Here is a 24,935-nt window from a genome sequence, read left to right on the forward strand (position 1 = left end):
GAACAATTTTTAAAAAAAAAAACAAACAAAAAAAAAACAACTTACCTTCCAGGTCTGTGATCATGGCTTCATGTTTGTTCTTGAGTTTCTGCAGGCTTTTAGACTTCTCTTCTTCCTCAGTCAGGTTGGTGGTGAACTCAGAGATCCTCTCCTCCAGCAGTTTCTTCTCCTGAGGTTTAAATAAATCAGTAAAAGTTTAACTTTTCTCAGCTGCAGTGGTTTGTTATGTTTATGATGGGTGTGAACTGATCAGCAGACCTTGTTGAGTTTGTTGTTCTGGTCGTCCAGCACCATGATTTCCTCCTCTTGTTTCTTCAGTTTGGCATCCGTGGTCACTTTTTCCATCTGAAGCTTCTGTCTGGCTGCTTCCTCCTCGTCCAGCTGCTGCTCCAGTTCCTGGATGAACAATACAAACAATCAGTGTTTAAAAATTAAAATAGATGTTTTGTAAATCCCATCATACATTCTGTCATCAGGACTTCACTGACCGTAATGTTCTGCTGCATCTTCTTTCTGTCGGTTTGCATATGTGTGACTCTCTCCTCCTCTTCCTCCAGACGAGACTCCAGGTCGTGCAGAATCTCCTCCAGCTCCTGTTTTCTGGTGGCCAGTCGAGATCTCATCTCCTCAGCCTCTGCACAAAGCTCCGTCTCCGCCTGGAGCTGCTCCTGAAGAGCCAACTTCTCAGCATTCAGCTGGTGGAGGAGTCAGTGAGGTAAATTAATCTCAGAGCTGGATCATTCAGAAGAAAACTAGTCACAATTACACATGTTTTATGAATTAATTCTTCATGCACCAGATAATTCCGCATAATCATACAAGAGAAAGCCAAATGCAGACCTACCAATAAATTACATTTTCTCACAGATTTAATGAAAGGCTGTTCAAAGTTTAACTTCATTCCACTGTGACTTTTACCTGCTGCTGTTTGCTCTCGTATTCTTTGAGCTGCTCCTCGGCCTGCAGTTGTCTCTCCTTTACCTTCACCAGCTCCTCTTCCTTCGCCAACATCTCCTCCTCCTGCCGGGTCACTTGCAGCAGAGGCTTCACCTGTAGGACAGAAATTTAAAAAAAAAAAAAAAACAAAAACAAAAACTGATCCATTGCTCATTTGCTTGGAGATGAAATGGCACTCTGATACGAAAGACCGTTTGAAAGGAAAATGTATTACTTTAAATTTTCCTGATTACACATTCCCACCAGAGTGAGACATCAGTATTTTTACAACCAACATTAGAGTACGGAGATAAAAATGCCCTTGAATGAGAGTCTGAATAGAGCTGTGGAAATAGAGTATAGCACTAAAGTAAAATAAAAACAGAAGTTTCAAAGAACTATTTAATTGAAGATGTGGGCAAAAAGCTAAAAAGACTGAGCTTGCTTATCTAAAATATTGGAAAGAACAATGTCTTGTACATAATTTACCTTTTGGAACAATATCAAACTATTATGGATAATTAATTACACAGAAACTCAAAATTCATCACACAAAGAATTAGCTTAGGAGACTAAATGAGTAGTGTTTTTAAGTTTTCTCATTGTGCAGCATTAGTTTATTTTCTTGCAGCTTCAGACTCACTTATTCGTGTGTCGCCGGAGGTTTTTTTTCAGTATTTGGATAATATTGAATCTTAAGCATTTTGTTTATCTCCATCTGTTCTCAACAGCACAGAAATCACTGCTTAGCTTTGTCCCTGGTTCACAACATTTGAAAAATCAACCTGTTTTACATCATTCTCTGAACAGCTAAGTGGATAATCACTGTTAAAGTTAGAATCACTGCACCATTCAGAGTGGTCGCTCTTTAAACACAGATATAAATGTGATCAACTTTAACTACCTTCATGAACCTCTTACCTTTGTGAAAAGCCTCCACCACTGCCAGTTCCTGAGTTTGAGATAAGCTGCACAGTTTCGCTGGATGACTTTCATGGCTGTCAGCTGCTGCTGCCTCTTGGCAAAAGCTCTGGAGGTTCAAAAAAGAAACACTCATCACACTGATTTATTCCTGGTAGAAGACAACAGCTTCATGTCAAAGTGGTGCCGTTCTGTGCTGAGGGTCAATATTATGTGTCCTCCTTCATACTTGCGGGCCACGTATCCTCGGCACCAGGCCTGGAAGCTGATGATCACATCAGTGATCTTCATGTCTCTCTCCTCCTCCAGCTGAGCCAGGACTCCGGCTCTGAAGAACACTTTGCTTTGACCGATGCGGTACAGATTCGGGTCGAGCTCCAGAGCTTTGATCTGATGTGGAGGAGAGAGAAGAGACTCAGTGATGCATGAAAGAAGAGTTGCGATGTTTCCTTCTCTTCTCATGAAGAACTGATTTCTAAAAACAATATCACTCTTACCATGAGCACACAGGCTTGCTTTCCATCCATAAATCCTTTGGGAATGGCATTTGGAGTGAGGATTTCATACCTGAGAGAGAAAAGCAGAATTTAATTATTAGTTTGACTATTTCTACTAAATAAGGATTACAGGTAACCTTTGGAACTAAGCTCAATGCTAACATGTGTACTTGTAGGCACATTCATTATTGTAGCTGAATTTTTCATTGCCGTCTCACATGAATCTGATGGAGCTTCTGTTTTATCAGTCCAGCTGTCTACACAGCTGGCAATAAGGCTTGTGTTATTCTTTAGTTGCACATGAACTAAAGTCCATAACTACAATGACCGTGTTGGGCTCTGAGCTCTTTCAAAACACAGGTGACCTACAGCTTAATACTGGGGCTGAAATCCTACAGTGTCGGTGTTCTGTGTGCGCCGTCTATGAATGATCTCTCTTTTTTGGGTCTTGTCCATTTTATTCTATATTTTTCCATGTTTGCTCTGCTTGCGACCAGAATGCTTTGATCAGGATGATGATATTTAAAAGAGGACAAGATAGAAATCTGTGTCAGGTCTGAAAATACTCTAAAAGGAAGGAGGGCAACTACTATAGACTAATCAAATCAAAAATAAAGCTTGCAAATGCATCCGCTGTCCTTTGTCACCTCTGTCTGAACTCCTGGAAGACGATGCGGTTGGGGAAACCCTGTCTGCAGATACGAATCCCCTCCAAGACTCCATTACACCTGAGCTGCTCCAGAACCAGGTGAGGCTCCAGTTTACCAGCCTGAAGGAGGAAAGAAAGAGCAGTTAAAGATTTGTTCATGTGGACATAAATGGGTTTTAGTCGTTCTATTACAGTCATGCATTTATTTTTTCACAGCTGATGGTGTCTGTTGTCTTGTACCTTCTTCTCATGGTTGGGGATGATGCAGCGGACAAAGTTGGGGTTGGTGTTCCTCAGCGTGGCCATGAGGTTTCCCAGCTGCTCCTTGTACAGCTGACCCACAGTACGGAACATGCCCTTACGGGTTTTGAACGCACCGTGCATCGAGTCCGACATTCCTGCCACCTTATCAAGTCCGACAATGCGATCCACTGTGGAGATGAATGGAGAGGAAAATAATTTGTCGGGATGTTTGATCTTAATTTCTCTCAGTAACTAAACTAACTACCCTCCTGTCCAGAAGGAAGAAATCCTAATCCGTCATCTCAACACACGTCAGAAGTCACATTTACATTCATGAGCAGAAATTCAACCGAGTCTTTTGCCGGTGATGCTTCAAAGAATCCCTCATAGCAGCACGAGGCGGTGGATAAATCTGGCACCACTTACTGTCTCGCCAAAGGTCGGCAGTGAACTTGTCGGTCGACTGGTTGAGCAAAGTGGCCACACATTCATTCAGTGGATCCATGTTTTTCAACAGCCATTCATCTGCCTTGTAGTCCACCTGAGAGCAGAGGAGAGATTTAAAATGAAGTTGAGGCCATGAAACCGCTGTTACCTCAAGTTAATGCTTTAATACCTCGTCTTATTTGTTTACTTAAGCTTGTGTGCTTTGCAAAGAAATTATGCTCAAACTCCATGAATTTAGTCAGTTGTATTTTGTTAATTTGTCTCCATCTACTAACAAAAAGTGAGTACATTTACTCAAATACAACTTTTAAATACAGTACTTGAGGAAATTAGTGTTTTTACTCCACTGCATTTATAGGCCGCATGCAGTAAGCAGTTGGAAATTAATGCTCCGAATCCCAAAACCTGCTGATGGGTTTGAATGGAATGATATCGTAGGAGCTTCAGTAGAAACCAGCTGGACTTCTGTGTCGGTTCATGAAGATGTTTCACCTCTTATCTAACTGACTGAATGTTATAGAATGCAGCTCCCCATCAGTCAGAACACTTACCAAAGAAGAAGCCTCTTGGATGAAGGTGAAACATCTTCAAGAACCAACAAGACAATTCAAGTTGATTTCTATTGAAGTTCCAATGATTACCATGACCTGGAGGACTGAATCTATACCGACAATGGCATGTTATCAAAAAATAAAAAATAAGAGTAAACAAATGATCCCACAAAGAAGTTTTCCAACAGTCTTTGAACTAAACACCCTTGGGGTGGGGTGGGGGTGTTTTGTTTTTTGTTTTTAAAGATTGCATTCAACATTACAAAAGCAACTGCAAAAAATTCAACGTAAAATCGCATCTTAAGAGAGCCTTTCCTATTTCAGTGACAGAAGTGTTGCACAAATATTGACCAAACTGTCACAAATAAATACTATTACAGGTTGTTTTCCTTCACCTTGTGATTTCATTGGCATCCAGATTAACATTCAGTTGGGGAACTTAACCAAATCAGAACTTAAATTTCTAATATTTTATCAAAATCACTATTCTAAACAGATTTCATTTAAAAAGAAAAAAAAAAAAAAAAAAAAAAAGAGTTCAGTACTCCTTGGTGTGATTAAGAAGCCATTCGTGGCTCACCTGCAACCAAAAGTCATGTGACAAAAATTGAGACTTTCCGGCTGAACTGCAGGCTGTGTTTAAACAGAGCAAGGGACTATAGCAATAAATTAAAAAGTCGTAAAATATTTATGGTATGTAATGTCACCATTTTTCTCCAAGTATGCTCAACTAAATGTGTTGATAAATGATCAAACATATGAAGGTGCTAAAATGAGCTTCATCTGCTACAACTAAACAAAATACTGCTGGTATGTGAAAACACGAAGTACAGAAAACTACTAACTATATACACACACACCATAATAATACATCACTCCTGTTGGCATAATGAGGATTTTTAGTTCAGGTACATTGATGATTCTACTGGCTGTAACCTGCATCTGAGTTTGAACAACTTTTGCTTAAATAGTAAAGGAGCTTAATTTTTTTTTCCCATTATTGCAGACTTTGGATTTCTGCTGGTATTCTGGTCTTTAAAAACAGACTAATTACTGGTAGGAACCAACATCCTGTACCTCCTGAAAAAGAAGAACTCTGCTCATTTCTATTCACAACACACCTTTAGGGAAAAGCTTTTCTTTGGGCTGCTGTGTGTTGTGAACGTTTTAAAAGTATCAACCTCCAAGTAAAAGCAGTAATTACTTGAAAACTCACTAAAGTTACAAATTTAAGTCTGTCTGACCTTCCCAGCGTAGTGGATGATGCAGAAATCAACATCGTCCTTGAGTTTCTTGGGTTTCTGGAACTTGGGGTGCGTTCCCTGCTCCTGAACCACCTTCTCCACAAAGCTCTTGTCTGTGGCTTTGGGGAACCAGCACTCTTCATCCAGCAGAGCCAGGATGCCTGGAGGACCGGCCTGGGACATGGAGGACAATCACCAGTTCAAAGGAATCCAGACTGACGTAATATGTCAAGTCAAATGTCTCAACCTGAAACACAACTGTTTGCTGCAGAAGATACTGCAGTGACTTCTGCAGAAAGGTTTTGATTAAACATCTGAGGCGTTACTCTATGAGCCCTGAGGTGATACAACAGAAGGGAGACGTCTTACAGGCTTTTCGATGAGGTCAATGCAGGGCTGCAGGTCGAGGCCGAAGTCGATGAAGCTCCACTCGATGCCCTCCCTCTGGTACTCCTCCTGCTCCAGGATAAACATCGTGTGGTTGAAGAGCTGCTGCAGCTTCTCGTTGGTGTAGTTGATGCACAGCTGCTCAAATGAGTTCAACTGTGGGAGAGAAGTAGCAAAATTGATTTGTTGATCAGTCGGTGGGCTAAAATGTCCTCGGTACAGCCTCTCAGATGTAAATATTTTCTTAGCTTCTCCATGGTTTATATTTGGATTTTGGAAATTTATTCAGATCAAAGAAAGAATTATAAATTAATGAGTCTATAAATTAATGACTAATGAATGCCATAATTGGGTGCAGCCAAAAAGTGTGTAGGAAAACTGTTTTGCTTAACCACTCAATCTGTAACATGCTTCACCAAAACAACCATTACAACCTGTGAAACACAATAAATAATAAAATGACCCACATCTGTCTATAGTAGATTAGAGATTGCAGGGTCTCCATCACACAGTCGACCGCTTCTTATATTTTCAAATCTTTGAGTCTTTTTGCACTGAAGTTCAAAGATTAAGCTCTCAGAACTTATTTTCCACTGCTCCTCCTTTAAGCTATAAAACAGCTCCTAATATCATGACAAACAGTTAAATATTATTTGACTATTAACGTCCTAATCAAGTACGACTAATCAAGAAAACCCATCATTCAATGTGCCCTGTGCTGGAGGTGTTATTTTATTTATTATTTAACTTAGCACTGTGACAGTTAAATGGAAAAAAGCAGTTAAAACTCTTAATTTTTACCATCCCAATAAACTTTTCATAAATCTAACACCATTTTAAACATCTACTTTTTGATAGAGTTTAGATCTGATGAAGAGAACACAGGATTTGTTTTGCTGCCGATTTGTGGACACAGGGGCAGTCAGATCTTTTTTTGTTGCCTTCATTAATTAAACACTGATGTAAAAAATCTGTACATGATTTAAAATAATGTTAAAAACTGCAGACAATTTAAAAAAAAACAGTTTGAAGGATGTCTGACGCTGCAGATATTGTATCACTTCATGTTTTGTTTGTACATTGACTGTTTAAAGAGTCCACTGAAACAGGTGGCATATAGAACTATATATGTTTTAAAGTAGTAAAATGAGGATAGATTTACAATCACACAGTAAAAAAAAAAAAAAAAAAAAAAAAAAAATCACACTAGGTTGTAAATATTTTCCCTGGCTGCAGCTCTTTAAGATTTTGCTGCCTGTGAATTTCTGTGAGGAACAGGACAAGATTTAGTTTCTGAAGGTGAAGTGAACTTTGCTCTTTTAATCAGATTAACTTTGACTCTTCACTATCGGATGCAGCATTAAACAGACTCCCACTGTGCCAACACAAACACTCACACTGACTGAAGCCCTTTAGAATCTCTGACCATAAAATTAAAGTTACAATTCACAACTGTCGAGCCCTGAACGCCTCACCTCAAAGATCTCAAACCCGGCGATGTCCAGGATGCCGATGAAGGAGGCTCCCTGTCTCTTGGTCTTGTCCAAAGCTTTATTGATTCTCATGACCAGCCAGCGGAACATCCTCTCATAAGAGGCTTTGGCCAGAGCCTCGACAGCGAACTCTGCCTGCTCCTGAGTCTGGGCTTTCTGGACGTAGTCTCTGCCGACCTGGAAAAAGAAACACTATTATCACAACATGTAACAAGAAAAAAAAAAAAAGAAGTAGTGTTGCTCCAGCACAGTGCTTCACTTCCTGAGCTTTTACTGTCGGCACAAAATCTGGTGCCTGATACCAAACAGTGGCCAGAAGTAGAATAGAGCCAAGAACTTGATTATAAAAAAGTTTACATGCTGTGTGACACTTAAATTATATTAAGACGATGAAGAATTTTTTATTTTAAGAATTCAAACAAAAGCACTCACAAAGCATAGTACTCTGCTAGTGTTCTTAATTCCCTCATATGGCATTGTCAGAAATGCAGCATATTTTTGTAGAAATGCAGCATTTTTATTTTAATTGATAAGAAATCATGTGGTCATTTAATATACATGTACCCACAAACAAAATGACCTTGCACTGAGCACAGGCGTGTGTTATGGATGTGTACGTTACGTACGGATACCAAGTCGCGTGGCCTAAATATGTAGCAGGCTGTGGGAATTGATGGGATTTGGAAATGCCCCCTTAATCAATTGTTCGCTGTATGATTTTCGATAAGTCCGCAGTGGTGGATTTCTAGTAGGATTGCAATCATGTGATCGTCAGCAGGCAGCTGACGAAGTGTTCACTTGCTGTCACAGTGAGGCTATCTTGCAATGTAACAGAAATCCTTAACGAATCCGTGGATCCAGACTATAAGCTGCATCACTGCCAAAATCTAAGCACTTGGTTCTTGTTATTTGTGAGCTTCCCTGAAAATTTCATCCAAATCCATTTTTTAATAATGCTGTGCACAGACGGACAAACGTGCGCCGATCGTCAGAACTCCACCGGGTTCATTGGCAGAATAATAAAGTCATCATTGGAAACTGACTAAATTATAAATTTCTTGGTAAAATGTCTCTTAAATGAATTTTTTTTAAAAAAAAGTCAGTGGATCACAAACTTTGTGACTGAAGTGAGAAGATGCATTAAATATTTGGTATCATTTCTTTTAATTGAAGCTTCGTGTGCTGGTTGCTGCGCTGACCTTGATTCTGGGAGACAGGATGGCTCTTGTGAAGTCCGTCACATTGATGCTCAGCAGGTGGCACACTTTCTGGGCAGCTGGGAGGTAAAACATGAGGATTATATTGGAGTATGTAAAGGTAATAATGGATGTAATGGTGTGAGACAGACATTGTGCACAGATGACGGTGATGATAATGATGGTAACTGAGTAAATGTGTGTACCGGTGTCATCAGGCATGGAGGCCTGGTCGCTGTGACGCTCCTTCTTGAAACTCATGTTCCCCAACTGTAGCACAGCCGACACCACCTTCAAAAGACCTGAGAAGGAAGAAATCAGTGTCTGCTCTAAAGGTTGAAAGGCACCTTACTTAAAAAAAATAAAAATTCGAGCAGAAACTGTTTAAACAGAAATAATCATCGCATTTCCTATGGTCAATGAACTACTCACCTGTCATTTTGCCAGAAAACTTTAACCAAATGTAAGTTTAAATTCATATTTCTTTGGAAAAAAAAATTCTACAAAAAAAATCCCTCAAATGTATAGTTTGCTTTCTCCAGTCTCTAAAAATTAAAAAAAAAAAAGCTTTTTTCAGGGTCTTTTTTTAAAAGATGAATTTCAGGCTGCGTTAACACAAAGCAGATAGAACACAAGTTTAGAGACAAATTAAATGTGTAAATAGTATTACATCATTACATGTTGACTCCAAGTATTTGTAAAATAAATTATGAAAGAAACTCAATTTTAATTTTTTTCTTAAGTACTTTCTGCTGTACAAAACAGATTTTTTAAATCCTTTCTACTTCCAGTCATTGTTAGGTTGGTTCCATGCAAGCAAAAACTGTCAAAACAGCTGCTTTTACATTCAAGAATATGAAATTAATACATCCAACAAGAGCTGCTACTAATTATTGGAAAAACTACAATTGAAAAAATGAAAACGGCTTCCTTAAATATGAGAATTTTTTTGTTTTTCTTTGCCATTAAAAGCAAAAAACCTCTGACTAATGTGGAAAACAAGATCAGGGTTTTTAAAATAAATTTATGGCAAATAAGACGATTAATCGTTAAAGAAATTATTTTGTGGCAGCCGTGTAAAAAAGTTGAACATGTAAGATGAAAGGTACCGATTCTTTCCTCCTCTGGGATGCTCATGATGTTAAAGGCATCCATGGTTTCAATGAACATGTCTTTGTCCTGCTGTCCAGGAATCGTCACATTTCCGTTGGACAGGAATCTGTACTTGCTGTAATCCTCCAGACACAACTCAGCTGAAAAGAAAAAAAAAAGAATTGTTATTTTATAAATGCGGAATCCTGGGCTTGGAATTCACACGGGACTGTCTGACTACGTAGCTTGAGCTGGCGCTCTGAAAACTGATCTGAGAAAAGGAAACCTCGATCAGAGCGTAAAAGTCGACCATTTTTGATGCATCATTTCTCAAAGATTCCTGTTTAAAAAGCATATTGGCTCTTTAACTGCTAGTCATGTTCATCTGCCGACGCAACCACGGTTATTTTGCAACCCTCTACTTCACCTTTCTCTTGTGTTGTCATAAACTGGTTTCAGCACTTACAGCGCAGCTTATCTCCGGCTCCTGTCAGCATGTAGTAGAAGACGTGGAAGCTTCTCTCATCTTTAGCTTGTCTGATGGCTCGAGACTTCTCCAGCAGATCTGACAACGTTTCAGTCAAGGACAACCAAATACAAAAGCAACTGCAGCAGAACAACAGCATCTTTAAAATGCAATAATGAGCCATTTCCATTTTGTTTGAATAGAGGGCTGCACTTCTACCAGCATTCACCTGATCTGTGCACTCCGTCTTATAGAAAAGCTCTGTGTTAAAAATTAATTCTAACACTCAAGTGGTTTATATGCTCACATGGTGCAAATTCCAAAACAAATATGTCGAGCAAAATCACCATAAACTACCCAACATGGTGTAAGGGCTAAACCAGCACTAAATAACTGGTTTGTTTCTGGGATTCTGAGTCAGTGAAATGACTCGACTACTCATCACCCTCGACTACTTCAGCTTTTTGAAAAGGATGCAAGTTTCAATGTTGGCTCCAACGATGTATCCATTGACATCAAAGTTGATCCTGATAAATTTCCCCTTAAAAAGAAGAAAAATAATTTCAATATGCAGAACCAAAACGCTGTTTTTTTTAAGATTTCAAAGCAACATATTAAAACATCAGTTTTACAGATTGATTGGAGAATAACTTTCTCCAGTTGTTTAACCATCTGAATATCAAAACCTGATGGCAGGTTGAAAACAAAAAAAACAACAACACATTTATCTTATCCAGAAACCACAAAAACAGAAGAAAATGTTAGGATTTTCAATTTTCCCAGAAATAATCATGCACAGCGTGCAGTTCTGTTTGGTAAACTGATCAGATCTCAGCTTAAATGTGAAATATCTCCTTAACATACCGTTATCGTACTTGTCTCATTCAAAAATGTGCAAAAAAGTGTTTGCATAAACCAGATTCTCTAAAAAAAAAAATTCTGTGTTTCTTGATGCATCCGTGAAGCTATCAGTGACTAAACGAACAAAAGTCATGCAACAAAAAATTCAGGGACTTGTCAGCTCAAGTGAAGCCACAGCAGATGGAGACAAAAATGAAAAACTTAAGTGTGAATAGTAAAATATCTACAGTATGTAGAGCCATCATCTTTTCCCAATATTGGAAATAACTTGTAGAAATTTCTCATTTGAGTTCTGCATCTGGTTATGGTTGCTCCGTTTCCATAGAGGTGCAGGACTTAATACTGCAGTGAAAAACAAGCCCACAGTGGGTAAAAATGTGACAGGAGTAAGAAAAAATGTCCATAAACTGCTTGAGGTCAGAGAGTCAATGCCCTGTTTTTGTGAAGGACCTTTAAAAAAAATAAAAAAAATAAAAAAATGGCACTGATGGAGTCACCTGGATAATGTTGTCTCAGACTTGTGAGTTTTAAAAAGACAGCCTGCATTACAAAGTGGGGCGTGCAGCTCCAAGGATATGGGCGTTTATCTGACAGAAAGACTAATAACAGGAGGGGCAATGAGTGATTTGCACTATGATAAATGTAGAGTCCAGCACTGGAGTGTCACATGTAATATTAGGCAGCAAGAATCAGTATCACTCACCTTCTCCTGCTTTGATATTATATTTGATAAATTTTATGGAGGTACAGCATTAAAACTAATGGAACAATCCTTACAAATCTTGAGGAGTTGTCGTTCTTGACGGTCTTTGCGTTGCCAAAGGCCTCCAGGATGGGATTTGCTTGCAGCAGCTGCTTCTCCAGTTCCCCCTGGCAGAGAGAAACGAGCATCAAACTGAACTACTGACTCCAATATTACTTTATCGTGAGTCTTGGACATTAACCAAGCAGGCGCAGCTTTAAAATCATGCATTTTCTTGCAGCACTGGCAATCTTTCATTGGCAAATACAAACTATGTGCAAGGACTCAGTCGGCTCATTAAAACCAATTCTGGCCGCACACTGAAAAGAATGACTACCGGGGATGGTACTGATGTTGCCCAACCAGCTACACACACACACAAGTAAAAACTGAATCCTGCACATTCCTGCTCACATTCCCGCAGCACAGCAAGCCCACTCAAGCACCAAACCAGGTAAGACCGTCTCCATCCATGCAGGCACAAACAGGACAACACAAGAAGCACACAGGCAGGTTAGCCAAGATCCCCTGAAGGAAATGCAGCAGCACAACATCCCAACAGCACACATACAGCTACCTAACAATGTCAAAATTGGCCCTGAGCAGACTGAGAAACAATAAAAACAGGGGCTGGGTGGAGTGGGAAACCTTCACCCAATGCAGCCTCACATTAGGCACACACAGTTCAGCCTCAGATTAAGTTACCGTCTGAGTGCTCTGCTGTTCAGCTTACTGCTGCAGGTGAAATAACTTGAGCAGATCTTTCACTTTGTTCCCTGAACTCAGACTTTTTTATATTATTATTATTATTATGAATGGAAAATGACTTAGTATTTTAAAAGAAACCATTCAACACATCTAAACCTTCTGATGGAAATATTCTAAATGTTGCCGTTAGAATAAAGCGTTTCAGTTAGTAGTTAAGACAAAAAGCAACAAAAACCAAATGTAAGAAAATAAAAAGGCAATATGCGGTTTTATGGGGAATCAAAGTTGTGAACTAAAGCTTACATGCACTTGTAAAGATCTAATATATCACGGCAGTCTTGAGTTCACTCTTAAAACTGCTAGTTTTCTGTGATGGAACCATTGAAATATACTTTTGTCAAACTGATTCTTTCGTATTCATTATGGGTCTCTGTATATATGATAAAACATCCTGGGTCAGAAATATACATATAATTATCTGGTTAATTATCACATGGCCATTTTTACCTCAACTAAAGACCATCTTTGACTGCATCAGTGCATTTCAGCTAAATTTGTTGACTTTCTGACAGATTTGCTTCTTCAGAGTCCACAGATTCTTGATGGAGTTGAAGTCAGGACTTTGGCAGGGACCAGGATCCAAAAAAAAAAAAAAAAAAAAAACCCTAACCTGATTTATATAATTTCTTTAGCGTTTTTAATGTGTTTTTGGGTCACTGTCTTGTTGGAACGCCCTACTATATCAACGACCCAGCCTTCTGGCTGACTTCAGGTTTTCGTTAAGAATATTGACATAATCCTCCTTCATTGCTCCGTTCACTTTGTGTAAGCACCAGTTCTACTGGCAACAAAACAGCCCCAGAACATGATACTGCCACCACCATACTTGATGGTACGTTTGGTGTTCTTGGATTTAAGGTGTCACTTTCTCTCCTCCAAACCTATTTCTGGTCATAGCTTAATTTTGGTTTCATCTGACCACAGAACATTCTTCCAGAAGACATCTTTGTTCTAAGAGTCATTGGAGAGTCAATACTGCCATCACATACATGTTTTTTTCCCCAACTGTATGTAACCTTTGTTCACTACCGTATGTGCCAACCTGTTCTGTACATTGTTGCTTTTGTACAGATTAAAACGTGTTTTAGTGTTTAGTTTCAGAGGTCCTGGATGGTGTAGTTTGTTACATGAGACAAAGACCCTGTTGCCAGTCTCTGTGTTAATCCAAGTCAGCTAGTTGCAGCTTGATATTTACCACACAAACATGCAGTGGTATCAGCCTTTTTCATCCAACTCTCAACAATAACTTCTCTGGGCATTTCCCAAACTGTTTCCTTAAAGCCACAGCATATTTTTTGCGTATTCTTGAATGAATTTCCTTCAATACCCAGACAAAGACAACACATTTCTGTTAGTAGTAGAGTACGAACACTTATGGAGTCGGATAGATGAACTCACATGTGACAACACAGCACTGCCCTGGAGAAAAGGTGAAAAAGACAGTTCAACACATCTGACACCAACCTCAGCAAAAAAATTACATAACTGAAGAGGAAACCTGGTGTCACTTCAGGAGTCATGAAAACATGATTTATGAGACAAGTCATGTGAAGTCTTGTAAAATAACCTACATATGAGAACAGCAGTGCAAGTACAAACACACATCTGCGTTCTGCTTCAGTATAAGTAACCGCAGAGGTGAGGCAGGCACGTCGAGGCCTGAAACAGGAATGCTCAGAGCCACCTCACCGCTTGTTCAGATACACAACATTATAGGAATGACTAACAAGCAACAAATGGGGAGAACAGAGACAGCAGAGAACATCAGAAGACAGAAAAACACTGGGGACTTTCCACTGGGGTTTTTCAAAATGATTGGCTGAAGAAACTGAAGTCAAGAGAATGAAAAACTACAACAGCACTGACCTGGTCTTTCTTGGACTTGAATGAAGAGGCAACATGTGCAAGATACTGAATAACTTTCTTTGTGTTTTCTGTTTTTCCTGCTCCCGATTCCCCACTGCAAAAATATAAACAGAAATTTAGACGCACAACAGGCTTCAATCAGAGGGCTCGTACACAGGGACCATACACTGATAATCTGCTGTAATTCATCTGACAATAAAGATCAAGTGATACGATCAAACGCTACAGAAACACAACCAAGTAGAACCTGAAGTGGACGTTAAAGTTGAACTTACAGCTGAAGGGCAGAATCTTTACATATAAATAAATGTAAGCGTGACACTGAAGCCAAACAGTGCAATATAAATGTGTCTACTAGTATAACAACGCTTTAAATCTGCTCTCTGTGGCGACATTTTCGTGTTGGTACGCTGGAATGAGGAAGCAAAAAGTTTCTGATGTTGCAGAGATCAAAAGAAATTCTGCCATTGAAGGAAGGACTCTAGTAAACAAAAAACCAGCACAAGTGCACAGTGACAGTGTTTATGTAATTGCTCTCACTTCCAGCAGGGGGACACTAAAAATCGACACTGCAGCTTTAACCCTTTGATGCACAACATGGGTCAAAAGTGACCAAAATCCAATGGAAAATGGGTATCTCCTGACCCACACTGTTCAAAGGGTTAAACCTGCAGCAATAATCAAAATTTTGGCCAACTGGGGCGACGGAAACAACTTACAAACACTGATATCATCACTGTTTAAGGCAAATTTCTTTGAGAATAGGTTAATTTTCACATTAAGAGTACACAGAGCCCAATATTTTTCTTCGTTTTAGCGGAGTCCAGCTGATCTTTTTCATTTTTATCTTATCTTTTACTTAGTCTTGCTGCCATATTGGTGAATGGTGGAACACTGGGTGCTTTTTTGTCAGTCAAACTACCTGCCTGTCAGCTTCAGTGCGTGTTTTGTAATGGAATGCCAAATGCAATAATTTATTTCGGCAAAAAACAAATCTACCCACGGGCATAAAGTAACACTGAACCTTGTGTCATGATTCATCACTATGAGCTTCAGTTTTCACACGTACACATTTTCATTAAAAAAAAATAACAGATTGTTGATGTTTTAGGGGAGAACAAAACCCATGTTTGACTCAACAAGCTATGAATTAAATTGACTAATCAAGTAGAAAGTAACTTTTAAATCAGCATGTTGGCGAGTCCCAACATAAAAGAGTGACGTACGTGCAAAGGATGGACTGGTCCTCACGGTCTGGTAGAGGAAGAGAAAGATGAGAATCCAGATCAGGAAAAACAAAGTTGAAATAGACAACAAAAGCAGCTGAAGTAAGGTGAGGAATTTTCACGGTCTCATGCTGGGCTATTGTTGGACTGTGCGGGTTCTGTGGCAGAAAGTATGCATGTATGCAAACAATTCAACTGAACCGATTACCATGGAAATACAATCAGTTAAATTATCTATCAAGCACACACAAAAAAGTATTTTCTGGATTCAGCTGCTCAAATATAAAGGTTTTGTCTGTTTATTTACAACAATGCATTAAATATCTGAGGGTTTTAGACTGTTGGACAAGAACAAGGGGAAAATAGGTATTTGAAGAAGTAATCTGGTTTGTGTGAATTATGTTGCAATCCTAAACCAAACTGAAAACTGTACACTACTGTTCAGAAGTTTGGGGTCATCCAGGCAATTTCATGTTTTCCATGAAAACTCACTTTTGTTCATGTGCTAACATAATTGTACAAGGGTTTTCTAATCATCAATTAGCCTTTCAACACCATTAGCTAACACAATGTAGCATTAGAACACAGGAGTGATGGAAATGTTCCTCTGTACCTCTATCTAGATATTCCATTAAAATCAGCCGTTTCCAGCTAGAATAGTCATTTATCACATTCACAATGTCTAGATGGGATTTCTGATTAATTTATTGCCATCTTCAATGAAAAAAATGCTTTCTTTCAAAATAAGGACATTTGTAAGGGACTTCAAATTTTTGAACAATAGTGTACATGTAAATGATGTAAAACCAAGTAGTGCCCAGCAGTGCCAAACATGTGGTTTGTCTTGATAAATGTAGGACTGTGGTACCCTGCATCATGCTCCTGTAGGCTGTATCTGTGATGGCGTAGATGTGAGGAGGCATCTCGTGTCTCTTCTTGCCCTTGTACATGTTCACGATCTCCTCAGTGTAGATGGGCAGGTACTTGTACGGGTTGACGACCACGCAGAAAAGACCAGAGTACGTCTGGGTAAGATAGAAGACGTGACGGTTAAAGAGGAGCATCACCATAAACGATGCCATAAAGAGAGTCCTCCAACATGAGGTTCTGAGTAAATGCACCTAGACTCACATAGATGAGTCCAGAGTAGTATCTCTCCTTGAGGTTGTGCAGCACAGATGCCTCGTTCAGGCAGGTGAGTTCAGCCATGTCCTCCACCTTGCTGAACTTGGGTGGGTTCATCTTCTGGATGTCATCTTTGTTCACCTTCACCTGAGGATTACAGAAACAAGACATCTGTCAGATGGACTTCTGAGCGAGGCTTTAAGTGTTGAATCAAATGGAAAGGAGTAAATCATAATGCCAAAGATGAACTAATGCAGAATCGGAGGAGAAATTGACGTCCACCTTCTTGCCAGAGTCTGTCAGCTCCACCACACACTCCTCTCCCTGCTCCTCTTTGACTGATCCGGCCTCAAAGCCCAGTTTCTCACTGGGGACCCACACCAGCTTCTTGGTGGCCCAGTCGGCCTGAGCCATAGGGTTGTTCACCCCCCCGCGGTCCCCGTACAGGAACTTGTCTGCGTCCGTCATGGTAGCTTTAGGAAAGAGCAAAGGAGGAGTTTAAACAAATGTGAAGCCATTTTGAACAGTTTGATTTTTCCAGAAGAGCTGGAACACCTTGTAGAGACAAGAAGAAATTAAGATGGTAGATATTTTACTGTGGACTGAACTTCTTGCAATGCGATCGATATGACAGTTCCACTTTAAATACCATCCGCCCATCCTCTATACATTGCTTTATCCTCACTAGGGTCGCTGGAGCCTAACTTTAAATACCACTTTGGTGAAAATTACTTATGCCTCCATTGAGATGGTTGTGCTTCTACTTTACACATTTAATTGGCAGTGCTGCTAATTGCACTTGGTGGAGGTTTGGGGATGGACCAGAGAGAAAAATATTGGTTTACTGCAGAGAGCTTCATCCTGTGGACTCTTTTGATGAGACAGATCCTCAGTGTCTGTGACCCTCATGTTTAACACAGACCGTTTGCCATTTTCGTCTTTTTTTTTTGCCAAAACCGTTACTTCTGCAAAAACTCAAAAGCCAAATTCAAAAATTCTAGTTCATTCAACAAACACTGGAAATAAACTATAAATTAAAAACTAAAAGCCTATTCTATGAATAACAATTAAGAAACATACTACAAAAAAGAATAAAACTCAATTTAAATCGAGTTTGGCACCAACAGTAATTATTATTCAAAAGATTTTCACCTTCTGTATTATTTTTCATCTGCATTCTAGTAGGTGCAGCAGATAAAGTGTCTAAAATCAAAACTATGAACTCTTGTGATGCTGCAGAGCTTTATGGTAATAAACGAACGATAAATTTAAACAGACAATGCTGACATAACACACACAGACACAAACACATACTGCACAAAAGCCTTCTGTTCTGGGGTAAGAATCAGGATTTAGGAGTTTTGTAAAACCAGCACTCTTAGACTGAGTTTCAGTGCAGATCAAGACTCAGATTAAACATTTCTTGACTTAAAGAGGTTTGAAACACAAAATGTACAGTTGAAGCTCAGGAGGGGAACCTCCTCAGCTGCATGCCATCCTTCCTGATGTTTCTTTGATGTGTAAAATCACCAATATGTGAGAGAACTGAGCAGCCTCGGTAGCGATGTTAACTTTAGTTTTTTGAACTGTTGCTGTAATTGACTGCACAACGTTGAGTAACAACTGAGCAAAAAGATAATCGCAGCATGCAGAAGATCTTTTCTGATTTAGAGAAGAAAATAATGTCAAATGCTTGTTGCTCTGTCAAGGAGGCAGAGCATCAGCAGAACTGTGACGATGGCCACTGCTTTGTCCGTTTATCCGTCTGTCTGTGCACAACATTACTCAAAAACAGATTCATGAATTTGGATGGAACTTTAAGGAAAGGTCAGAAATGACACAAGGACCAACTGATTAAATTTTGGCAGTGATGCGGCTTATAGTTTGGATCCACGGATTTGTTCAAGATTTCTGTATCGTTGTAAGATACCGGCACAGTGTCACTGTAACTATGACAACAAGTGAACACTACATCAGCTGCCTGCTGACGATCACACAATACCAATCCTACTACAAATCCACCGCTGCAGACTTATCCATTGGAAATGATACAAGGAACAATTGATTAATATTGTTCCTTGCACCCCCGAGTTTCATCAATTTCCGCTACATATTTAGCTCACACTAAACATACATAACGTCCTTCAATAACATGCTCAGCCCAAGGTCATTCTGTTTGTATGTACATCTATATTAAATGGCCACAATCTATGGTGCTGTGATTTCTGCCACAATTTTCTTCAAGATTTCAGCCGTCGGAAACGATACAACTGAGCAGCCTTGGCAGAGTACGGTGCTGCGAGTGCTTTTCTTGTTTCCTTTGTTAAAAAGACTGAATAGGATTTAACCTCTCAATGTACAACAGATAATGAGCCCTTTGCGTCACTTATGTGTGATGCCACATTTGTCTAGTAAGTTAAAGTTTGACACAAGATTTTACTGAGGTATATGCACAGTCACAAACAACGCTGTTCCAGGCGATGAAATTCACTGAACTGTCGAGAGGAACAGGTTTGGGCACATCATCATCATCTTCTCTGGAAGATCTGTTTGAAGTTTACCATATTATTATCATCCTCTTTGTGTGTGACCTACAAACATCACCTCACACCAGAGCTCTTCAAAGCGGACAACAGGCCACAATCCAGACATTACGTTCCCTTAGGATCACAGAAAACGTCCAAATCGGGCTTTATTTTAAGAGCATAAACAATGTGAGGCTTAAAGCTACCAGACAAAACAATTAGTCAGATTCCAGCTGAGCTTCTTCTACCTGTCCATCCTTTATTCCTTTCCTGGCCCACATTCCTTCCTCACCAACTCATTACGCAGAATTCCACAGATTCCCATCTCCTGCTCATTATCCAGTCTCCACTCAATTTCCACCATGTTTAATGAACATGCAGCTCTTACAAACATGCGTATCATTCTGCTCCGCATATTCAAAGCCTTTCTCGTGCTGTTTAAGCTGATTCTGATGGAGGTCGGTGGATGGATGCTTTGCTTTTTCAGGCAGAGAGGCAGGAAGGAATGCTGCAGCAAGTCCAGGCAGAGAGAGAAATGTCATTATTCCCCGACCACACCCTGCAGAAACACTCTGTGCTCTAGAAAAAATAAAATGGCCCTAAAAACAGATAAAATCATCACCCGATTAAGCTTTCAACAGCAGCATCTGTGTATGGAGAGTTTAAACTGATTAACTGTTGAGGAGTCATTGCAAGAAAGACAATAAAAGACCTAATTAATGTCACAATTTCATGAATGAATAAGATTAGAAGCAGGAGCATATTGATTCTAATATTAAAGGTCACAGTCTGAGACATGACAGCAAATTATGTAACAAAAATCTTCATCTTTCTTTGTGTTAACAGATGCAATGGCTTGTAACCTTTTTTGATTTTGGACATTTTAATATAAAGCTTTACTATGTGTCTGCAGGTTTCACGCTCATTCAAATTAATGACAGAAGTTTCTTGCTTGGATTGCTAAAAAGAAAACAAAGCCAATATAGGAGAAAGAGCTCACGTTCTGTAGTAGAAATGTGTCTTTTCCTTTTCAGATTGAACTTACAGCTCCACACTCTGATGGCAATAATTTAAAAATAGACACATGTGCAGCTGTAAAAACTGCTTCAAACCATGTGGATAAATAAATTCAGTGCAGTAAAAGTTAAGACAGCTCAGACAAACGGTTCGAATCCACAATCTGTTGCAGAGCTGCTTTGTATAAATAGATGGACACCATCAGGAATAACAGCATTGGGAAACTAAACTAATGTCGCCTCACAGGGATATCAGCATTCAGCAGGTCTTAAGGTTTGATGCGTTTCCATTTCATCTATCAGGCCTCAAAACCACAAATCAACTCCAAAGGACTTCATCTTCACAGCAAACACCTTCTGCACCTCATAACTTGTCAAGAGGACGCCAAGGATGAAAACCAACAGAGTGTTTGTATGTGCAGAGGGAGCTAAAGACACAGATAGAGTGTGTGTGTCTATAGAGCGAGGGATAAAGGGATCAGTGCACAAGGTGTCATCTGTGTCTCTCCTAAGTTCATTATGTGCTCAGACTCCTGAAGATCAGTGGGGGAGGAGGAGGAACACACTGACATTACTTCTGGTTTCACCATGAAACCCTGCAGAGCGTTTAAAGCTGCAGCACAAACAGAGAAAACGACATGCACAGCCAGTACATGAGCAACTTCAGTCATCATCTGACAGCATTAAAACCACACACAAAACTTGTGATATTAGCATGCATGGTGAAGCTTTCCTTGTGGGCTAACTTCCTCAGGAAGTTGCACAAACTGTCTTTGCACATTGTGACACCCTGTAGTTCTGAAATCTTCTCATGAACTCATCTCTTCCCGATTCCTGCCGTCTGAAGGCACCAAAATCCAACACATCCTCCATCAAAAATGAATCTGAACCACATCTGGAGGCAGAATCACACCTGATCTTACTCCAAAACCTCTCAACCTCCAGGACATTTCTATTGTCTACATGAATCTGTTTAATCTCGTGTTCTGCGGCACGTTTTCAGCAGCATGTCCATTCTCCTGCTCTCGTCCTGTTCTTGGCCGACAGTCAATCCCTGCTTTACTCGGGTTCTTAGTGAACTCAGAGAGCACGAGCTCTGCAGCCTGACAGCAGTGTTGTAGCACTGACCTCAGGGATTAGTGAGGAGAAGATGCTTGATTTCTTACATGTCTGAGGTGGAGTAGAACTTGGGGAAACTGACGGAAAGAAGAGCAGAAAAGATGTTTGCCCTTAACGTTGTGCACATCAACAGGCTTTAATAAGAGCTGCATCACATGGGCATTTCTGCAGCACCTCAGATGACTGTGTGCCGTTTGATGTCCAAAAGAGGAAGCCTGAACTGTGACAAAACTAACTTAGCAAATCATGCAGAGAAACAATTCTCCGCTGCGGTAGCGTCTGAAAGATCCAGCCGATAATTCATGGCATGTGACTTCATGCCAATTATGTGCCCTGAAGGCAGCAGCAGCTGGGTGTGTGCAGGTTGTTCAACCAGAGACAAGAGAAAAAACAGCCATGCCAATCACCCAACAAACTGCACCGGCAAAAGTAACAAAATAAAGTCTGATGATAAGTTTTCACAGCAGAGGACGGGCCTGTTTTTCCTGTTGCTGCATATCATCACCAATACCTGGGAAATAAAGGAAACATGAAACCCTCCAATCAAAGCAGACACACAGGTGAGGAGCTGGAGCCTAAAGTGATTGTTAGAGACTCTAAACTGGCTGATTACTGGTTATGCTGGTGTGAGCAGAAGGGTGAGTGAGCAAATGAAGTCCTGATTTAAACTCTTTGAACCTCAACGCACCAATATTCAGTAAAAATAGGATTCATGCACGCGCAGCTTTAAAGGGCTGCTGTGTTTCACCTGAGCTTCTCATCAGGTGCGACTGATTTCTCATCATGAAGGAACCTAATTAACAAAAAAACTGAGTTTCCTCAGCTAAATTAAAGCCAGCTCACAATCGTTCCTACCTGGTGGATAAGTACAAGTTCAAACCAAGAGAACACACCTGGTTTTCAGCTGCAGGCACTCTAGGTGAAGCTCCTCCTGTCCGTGTTTGCAGCAGCTCAGTTCTGCTCGACGACACTGTGTTCACAAAGCAGCAGCTGCTCAGACAGAAACACAAAAACCATCAAACTGTCCTCCTGGTTCTGGTGTCTGCAGAGGTTCCGCTCCGTCGGTCCAGCTGCTCAGGTGAGGATGGACGCTCCGCACCTTTGATCAGCCCTGTTTTATTATTCGCAGGTAAGTTACAGGCTCCGCCCCCTCCCACCGCACTGGATGCTGCGTTCAAGAACAGCGCCGAAAAACCTGCAGTTACCAGCTGTGGTTGCAAGAAGTCCACAAGCAAAAAGTGAACCCTTAAGTCAAGCAGATGTACTGTTTTATTTATGACGTGTATATGTGGTGTAAAAAAAAAACAAAACAAAAAAAAACAACAACAACAACAACAAAACTTAAAGATTAAAATAATGGCAGCAAGAGTGCCAGGAAAAAATATAGTGGAATAGTGCGTGGTTTAAACACATCAATCAATCAATCAATCAATCAATCAATCAATCAATCAATCAAGATTATCTTATTCACGTCGTAAAACGGTGTCATTTTGTAAAAATACACATTTTTGATGCAGACATTATTCACTGTTTTGTTCTGTTTTGTTTGTTTGTTTACATTCAACCTGTAATTTAATTTGATTTTATTGGATATTATCTGTTTTTGACACATCTAATATCACAGTTCAGTTATTTACCATATTTCAGTTCTTATTATAATTTTCAATAATAGCAAGTATTTTTTAAACAATGTTATTCATGCTGATTATAATGTTACACTTTTTCAGTCAAATGCTGCAAAAGAATGAACTACCGTACACACAAACGCAGAGTTTTGCTGCTTTTCTTGTTTTTCTATCAGTTTAAGTTTTAGATTTTGGTCAGATGAAGCCATCAAGACTCACCTGTGGTTCTCCTCTTTAGTGTTTTCTGACCTGATGTCATTAAATACTGATAAAACAAACAGGTTTGTTAATAATGACAAAACATAGCCGCACGTTCTAGATACATTATGTGATATGTGTGGAAAACCAGTGCAAAGGTGTACAACAGCTTCTTGATAATAGGACCTACACTTTGCTAAACCTGAAATATGCCAATGTAGACTACTTTGTGATCAGGCAGAGGAGTTTTTAGCTCCAGGTTGCTGTCTCTGAGCTCATTTTTTCCTTCTGGCCATCAGACTGTACAAATCATCACTGAGTGGTCAGAGGGAGTCGCAGTCATGATCACAGTAGGACTGATCCTCTGTGATTATAGGATGTCTGTGCACCTTATATAGTTTACTGCAACTGTTTTCTTACTACCTGTCAAAATCACTTTAAATTACGGTGCATCGAAATGTGTAAATGCACTATACTGATTGTTGCTCTGGTTACCAACCTGCCTGTTTTGCTGTTTTGTTGTATGTGCTGCTGAATACTTGAATTCTATCTATCTATCTATCTATCTATCTATCTATCTATCTATCTAAATTGTAAATTGTAGAATATTGGAGGTAAATGTGCAGGAATGTGAAGCCTCGTCTGTGCCTGCAACAGGAGCAGGGGTGTGGCGCTGCTGATGTGTCCAAGGAGGAAATATGACACAAAGCACATAAATGGATCCTCAGAGGGGGATCAAATGTGGCTCAACATGCAAGAATACTAGAAGCACGGAGTATGTGTCATTTAATTGTTTTAGGGACAGCTCAGTGAGTCTGGTGTCAGTGCAAACATATAAACTACAGAGGGGTTTTTGTGTTGGATTTTATGGAACTAAAGTCAAACTTATATTTAACTGAAAACAAAAATAGAAATGAAGCCAAAAGAAAAAGTCATGATCTCAGAGTGACTTCCACACACCCCAAACAAGGTGAAGCTTCTACCTGCACTTTGTCTCTCGTCCACCAATGAGCTTTGGCTTTAACTTCCTGCCTTATATGGTCAAAGAGAGCACACAGAAAGAAACAGATTTCCAGAAAGAGAGGAGGCTGCAGAGGAGGAGGGAGGCGGCGTCTATTGTTTAGAGGTTTTTTTTTGCCTGTGGTGTAAAGTTTCTTTTCAAGGCCTGTCATTACTCTGAGCTCAGGCCCTCCTGTTGTCTCACATCGGTCACACATCAAAGATAAGCAGATAGAAATGTAGGGGCAGCATGTTGCAGCATGAACCAGACGCACACACTGCAGGCACACACGAGCCTTTTGACTTGGTTTTACTGTAGGAAATAAGATAAAACAAGCTTTAAACCAATAGTAAATTAATGGTTTCAGGCAGGTAGCATATTAGCCAAGTAAGTGACAACAAAAACAAACATGACAGAAGCATTAACGGCTCCTGTTACACAAACGTTCCTCATTTCAAAAAAAAAAAAAAAAATCTCAGCTGTTCGATGTTTTTCTGTAGGTCTGTAGCTATTTTTAATTTCTTAAATTGGTTTGCTGTTTCGTTTGACGTTTAATACTTCCAATAACGTGCCGTATTTATGCAGCATTGCCATTGTAAAATACATTAGCCGTAACTAGCTAGCCGTAAATAATAACATTTTCTTCTTTTAAAATGTATAAACTGTAGACATATACCATAAATAACATCCATCCATCATTTATACAACGCTTTATCCTCACCAGGGTTGCAAGGGGGTTGGA

At 39.8% G+C, this 24,935-nt stretch overlaps 1 protein-coding gene across 1 annotated transcript in view; it reads right to left on the bottom strand.

Moving 5' to 3' along the window:
- myh9a (myosin, heavy chain 9a, non-muscle) overlaps positions 1-22,508 on the bottom strand; it is a 34,176-nt gene extending 11,668 nt beyond the window's left edge. Inside the window, exons 1-26 of the mRNA XM_051946104.1 lie at positions 22,264-22,508; positions 16,993-17,183; positions 16,717-16,857; positions 16,454-16,610; positions 15,586-15,613; positions 14,360-14,453; positions 13,892-13,912; positions 11,761-11,853; positions 10,600-10,663; positions 10,123-10,221; positions 9,674-9,817; positions 8,771-8,866; positions 8,568-8,644; positions 7,351-7,545; positions 5,858-6,031; positions 5,489-5,662; positions 3,673-3,787; positions 3,244-3,434; positions 3,002-3,123; positions 2,355-2,424; positions 2,087-2,247; positions 1,858-1,966; positions 919-1,050; positions 489-695; positions 259-396; positions 46-169 (exon numbers count right to left, since the gene is read on the bottom strand). Of these exons, the coding sequence (XP_051802064.1) occupies positions 46-169; positions 259-396; positions 489-695; positions 919-1,050; positions 1,858-1,966; positions 2,087-2,247; positions 2,355-2,424; positions 3,002-3,123; positions 3,244-3,434; positions 3,673-3,787; positions 5,489-5,662; positions 5,858-6,031; positions 7,351-7,545; positions 8,568-8,644; positions 8,771-8,866; positions 9,674-9,817; positions 10,123-10,221; positions 10,600-10,663; positions 11,761-11,853; positions 13,892-13,912; positions 14,360-14,453; positions 15,586-15,613; positions 16,454-16,610; positions 16,717-16,857; positions 16,993-17,178 (3,112 nt within the window). The 5' untranslated portion in view covers positions 17,179-17,183; positions 22,264-22,508. The remainder of the gene's footprint in view (positions 1-45; positions 170-258; positions 397-488; positions 696-918; positions 1,051-1,857; positions 1,967-2,086; positions 2,248-2,354; positions 2,425-3,001; positions 3,124-3,243; positions 3,435-3,672; positions 3,788-5,488; positions 5,663-5,857; positions 6,032-7,350; positions 7,546-8,567; positions 8,645-8,770; positions 8,867-9,673; positions 9,818-10,122; positions 10,222-10,599; positions 10,664-11,760; positions 11,854-13,891; positions 13,913-14,359; positions 14,454-15,585; positions 15,614-16,453; positions 16,611-16,716; positions 16,858-16,992; positions 17,184-22,263) is intronic.
- Positions 22,509-24,935: the final 2,427 nt, after the last annotated feature.

Source organism: Acanthochromis polyacanthus, chromosome 3, assembly GCF_021347895.1.
Source record: "Acanthochromis polyacanthus isolate Apoly-LR-REF ecotype Palm Island chromosome 3, KAUST_Apoly_ChrSc, whole genome shotgun sequence".
NCBI classification, from domain to species: domain Eukaryota; kingdom Metazoa; phylum Chordata; class Actinopteri; family Pomacentridae; genus Acanthochromis; species Acanthochromis polyacanthus.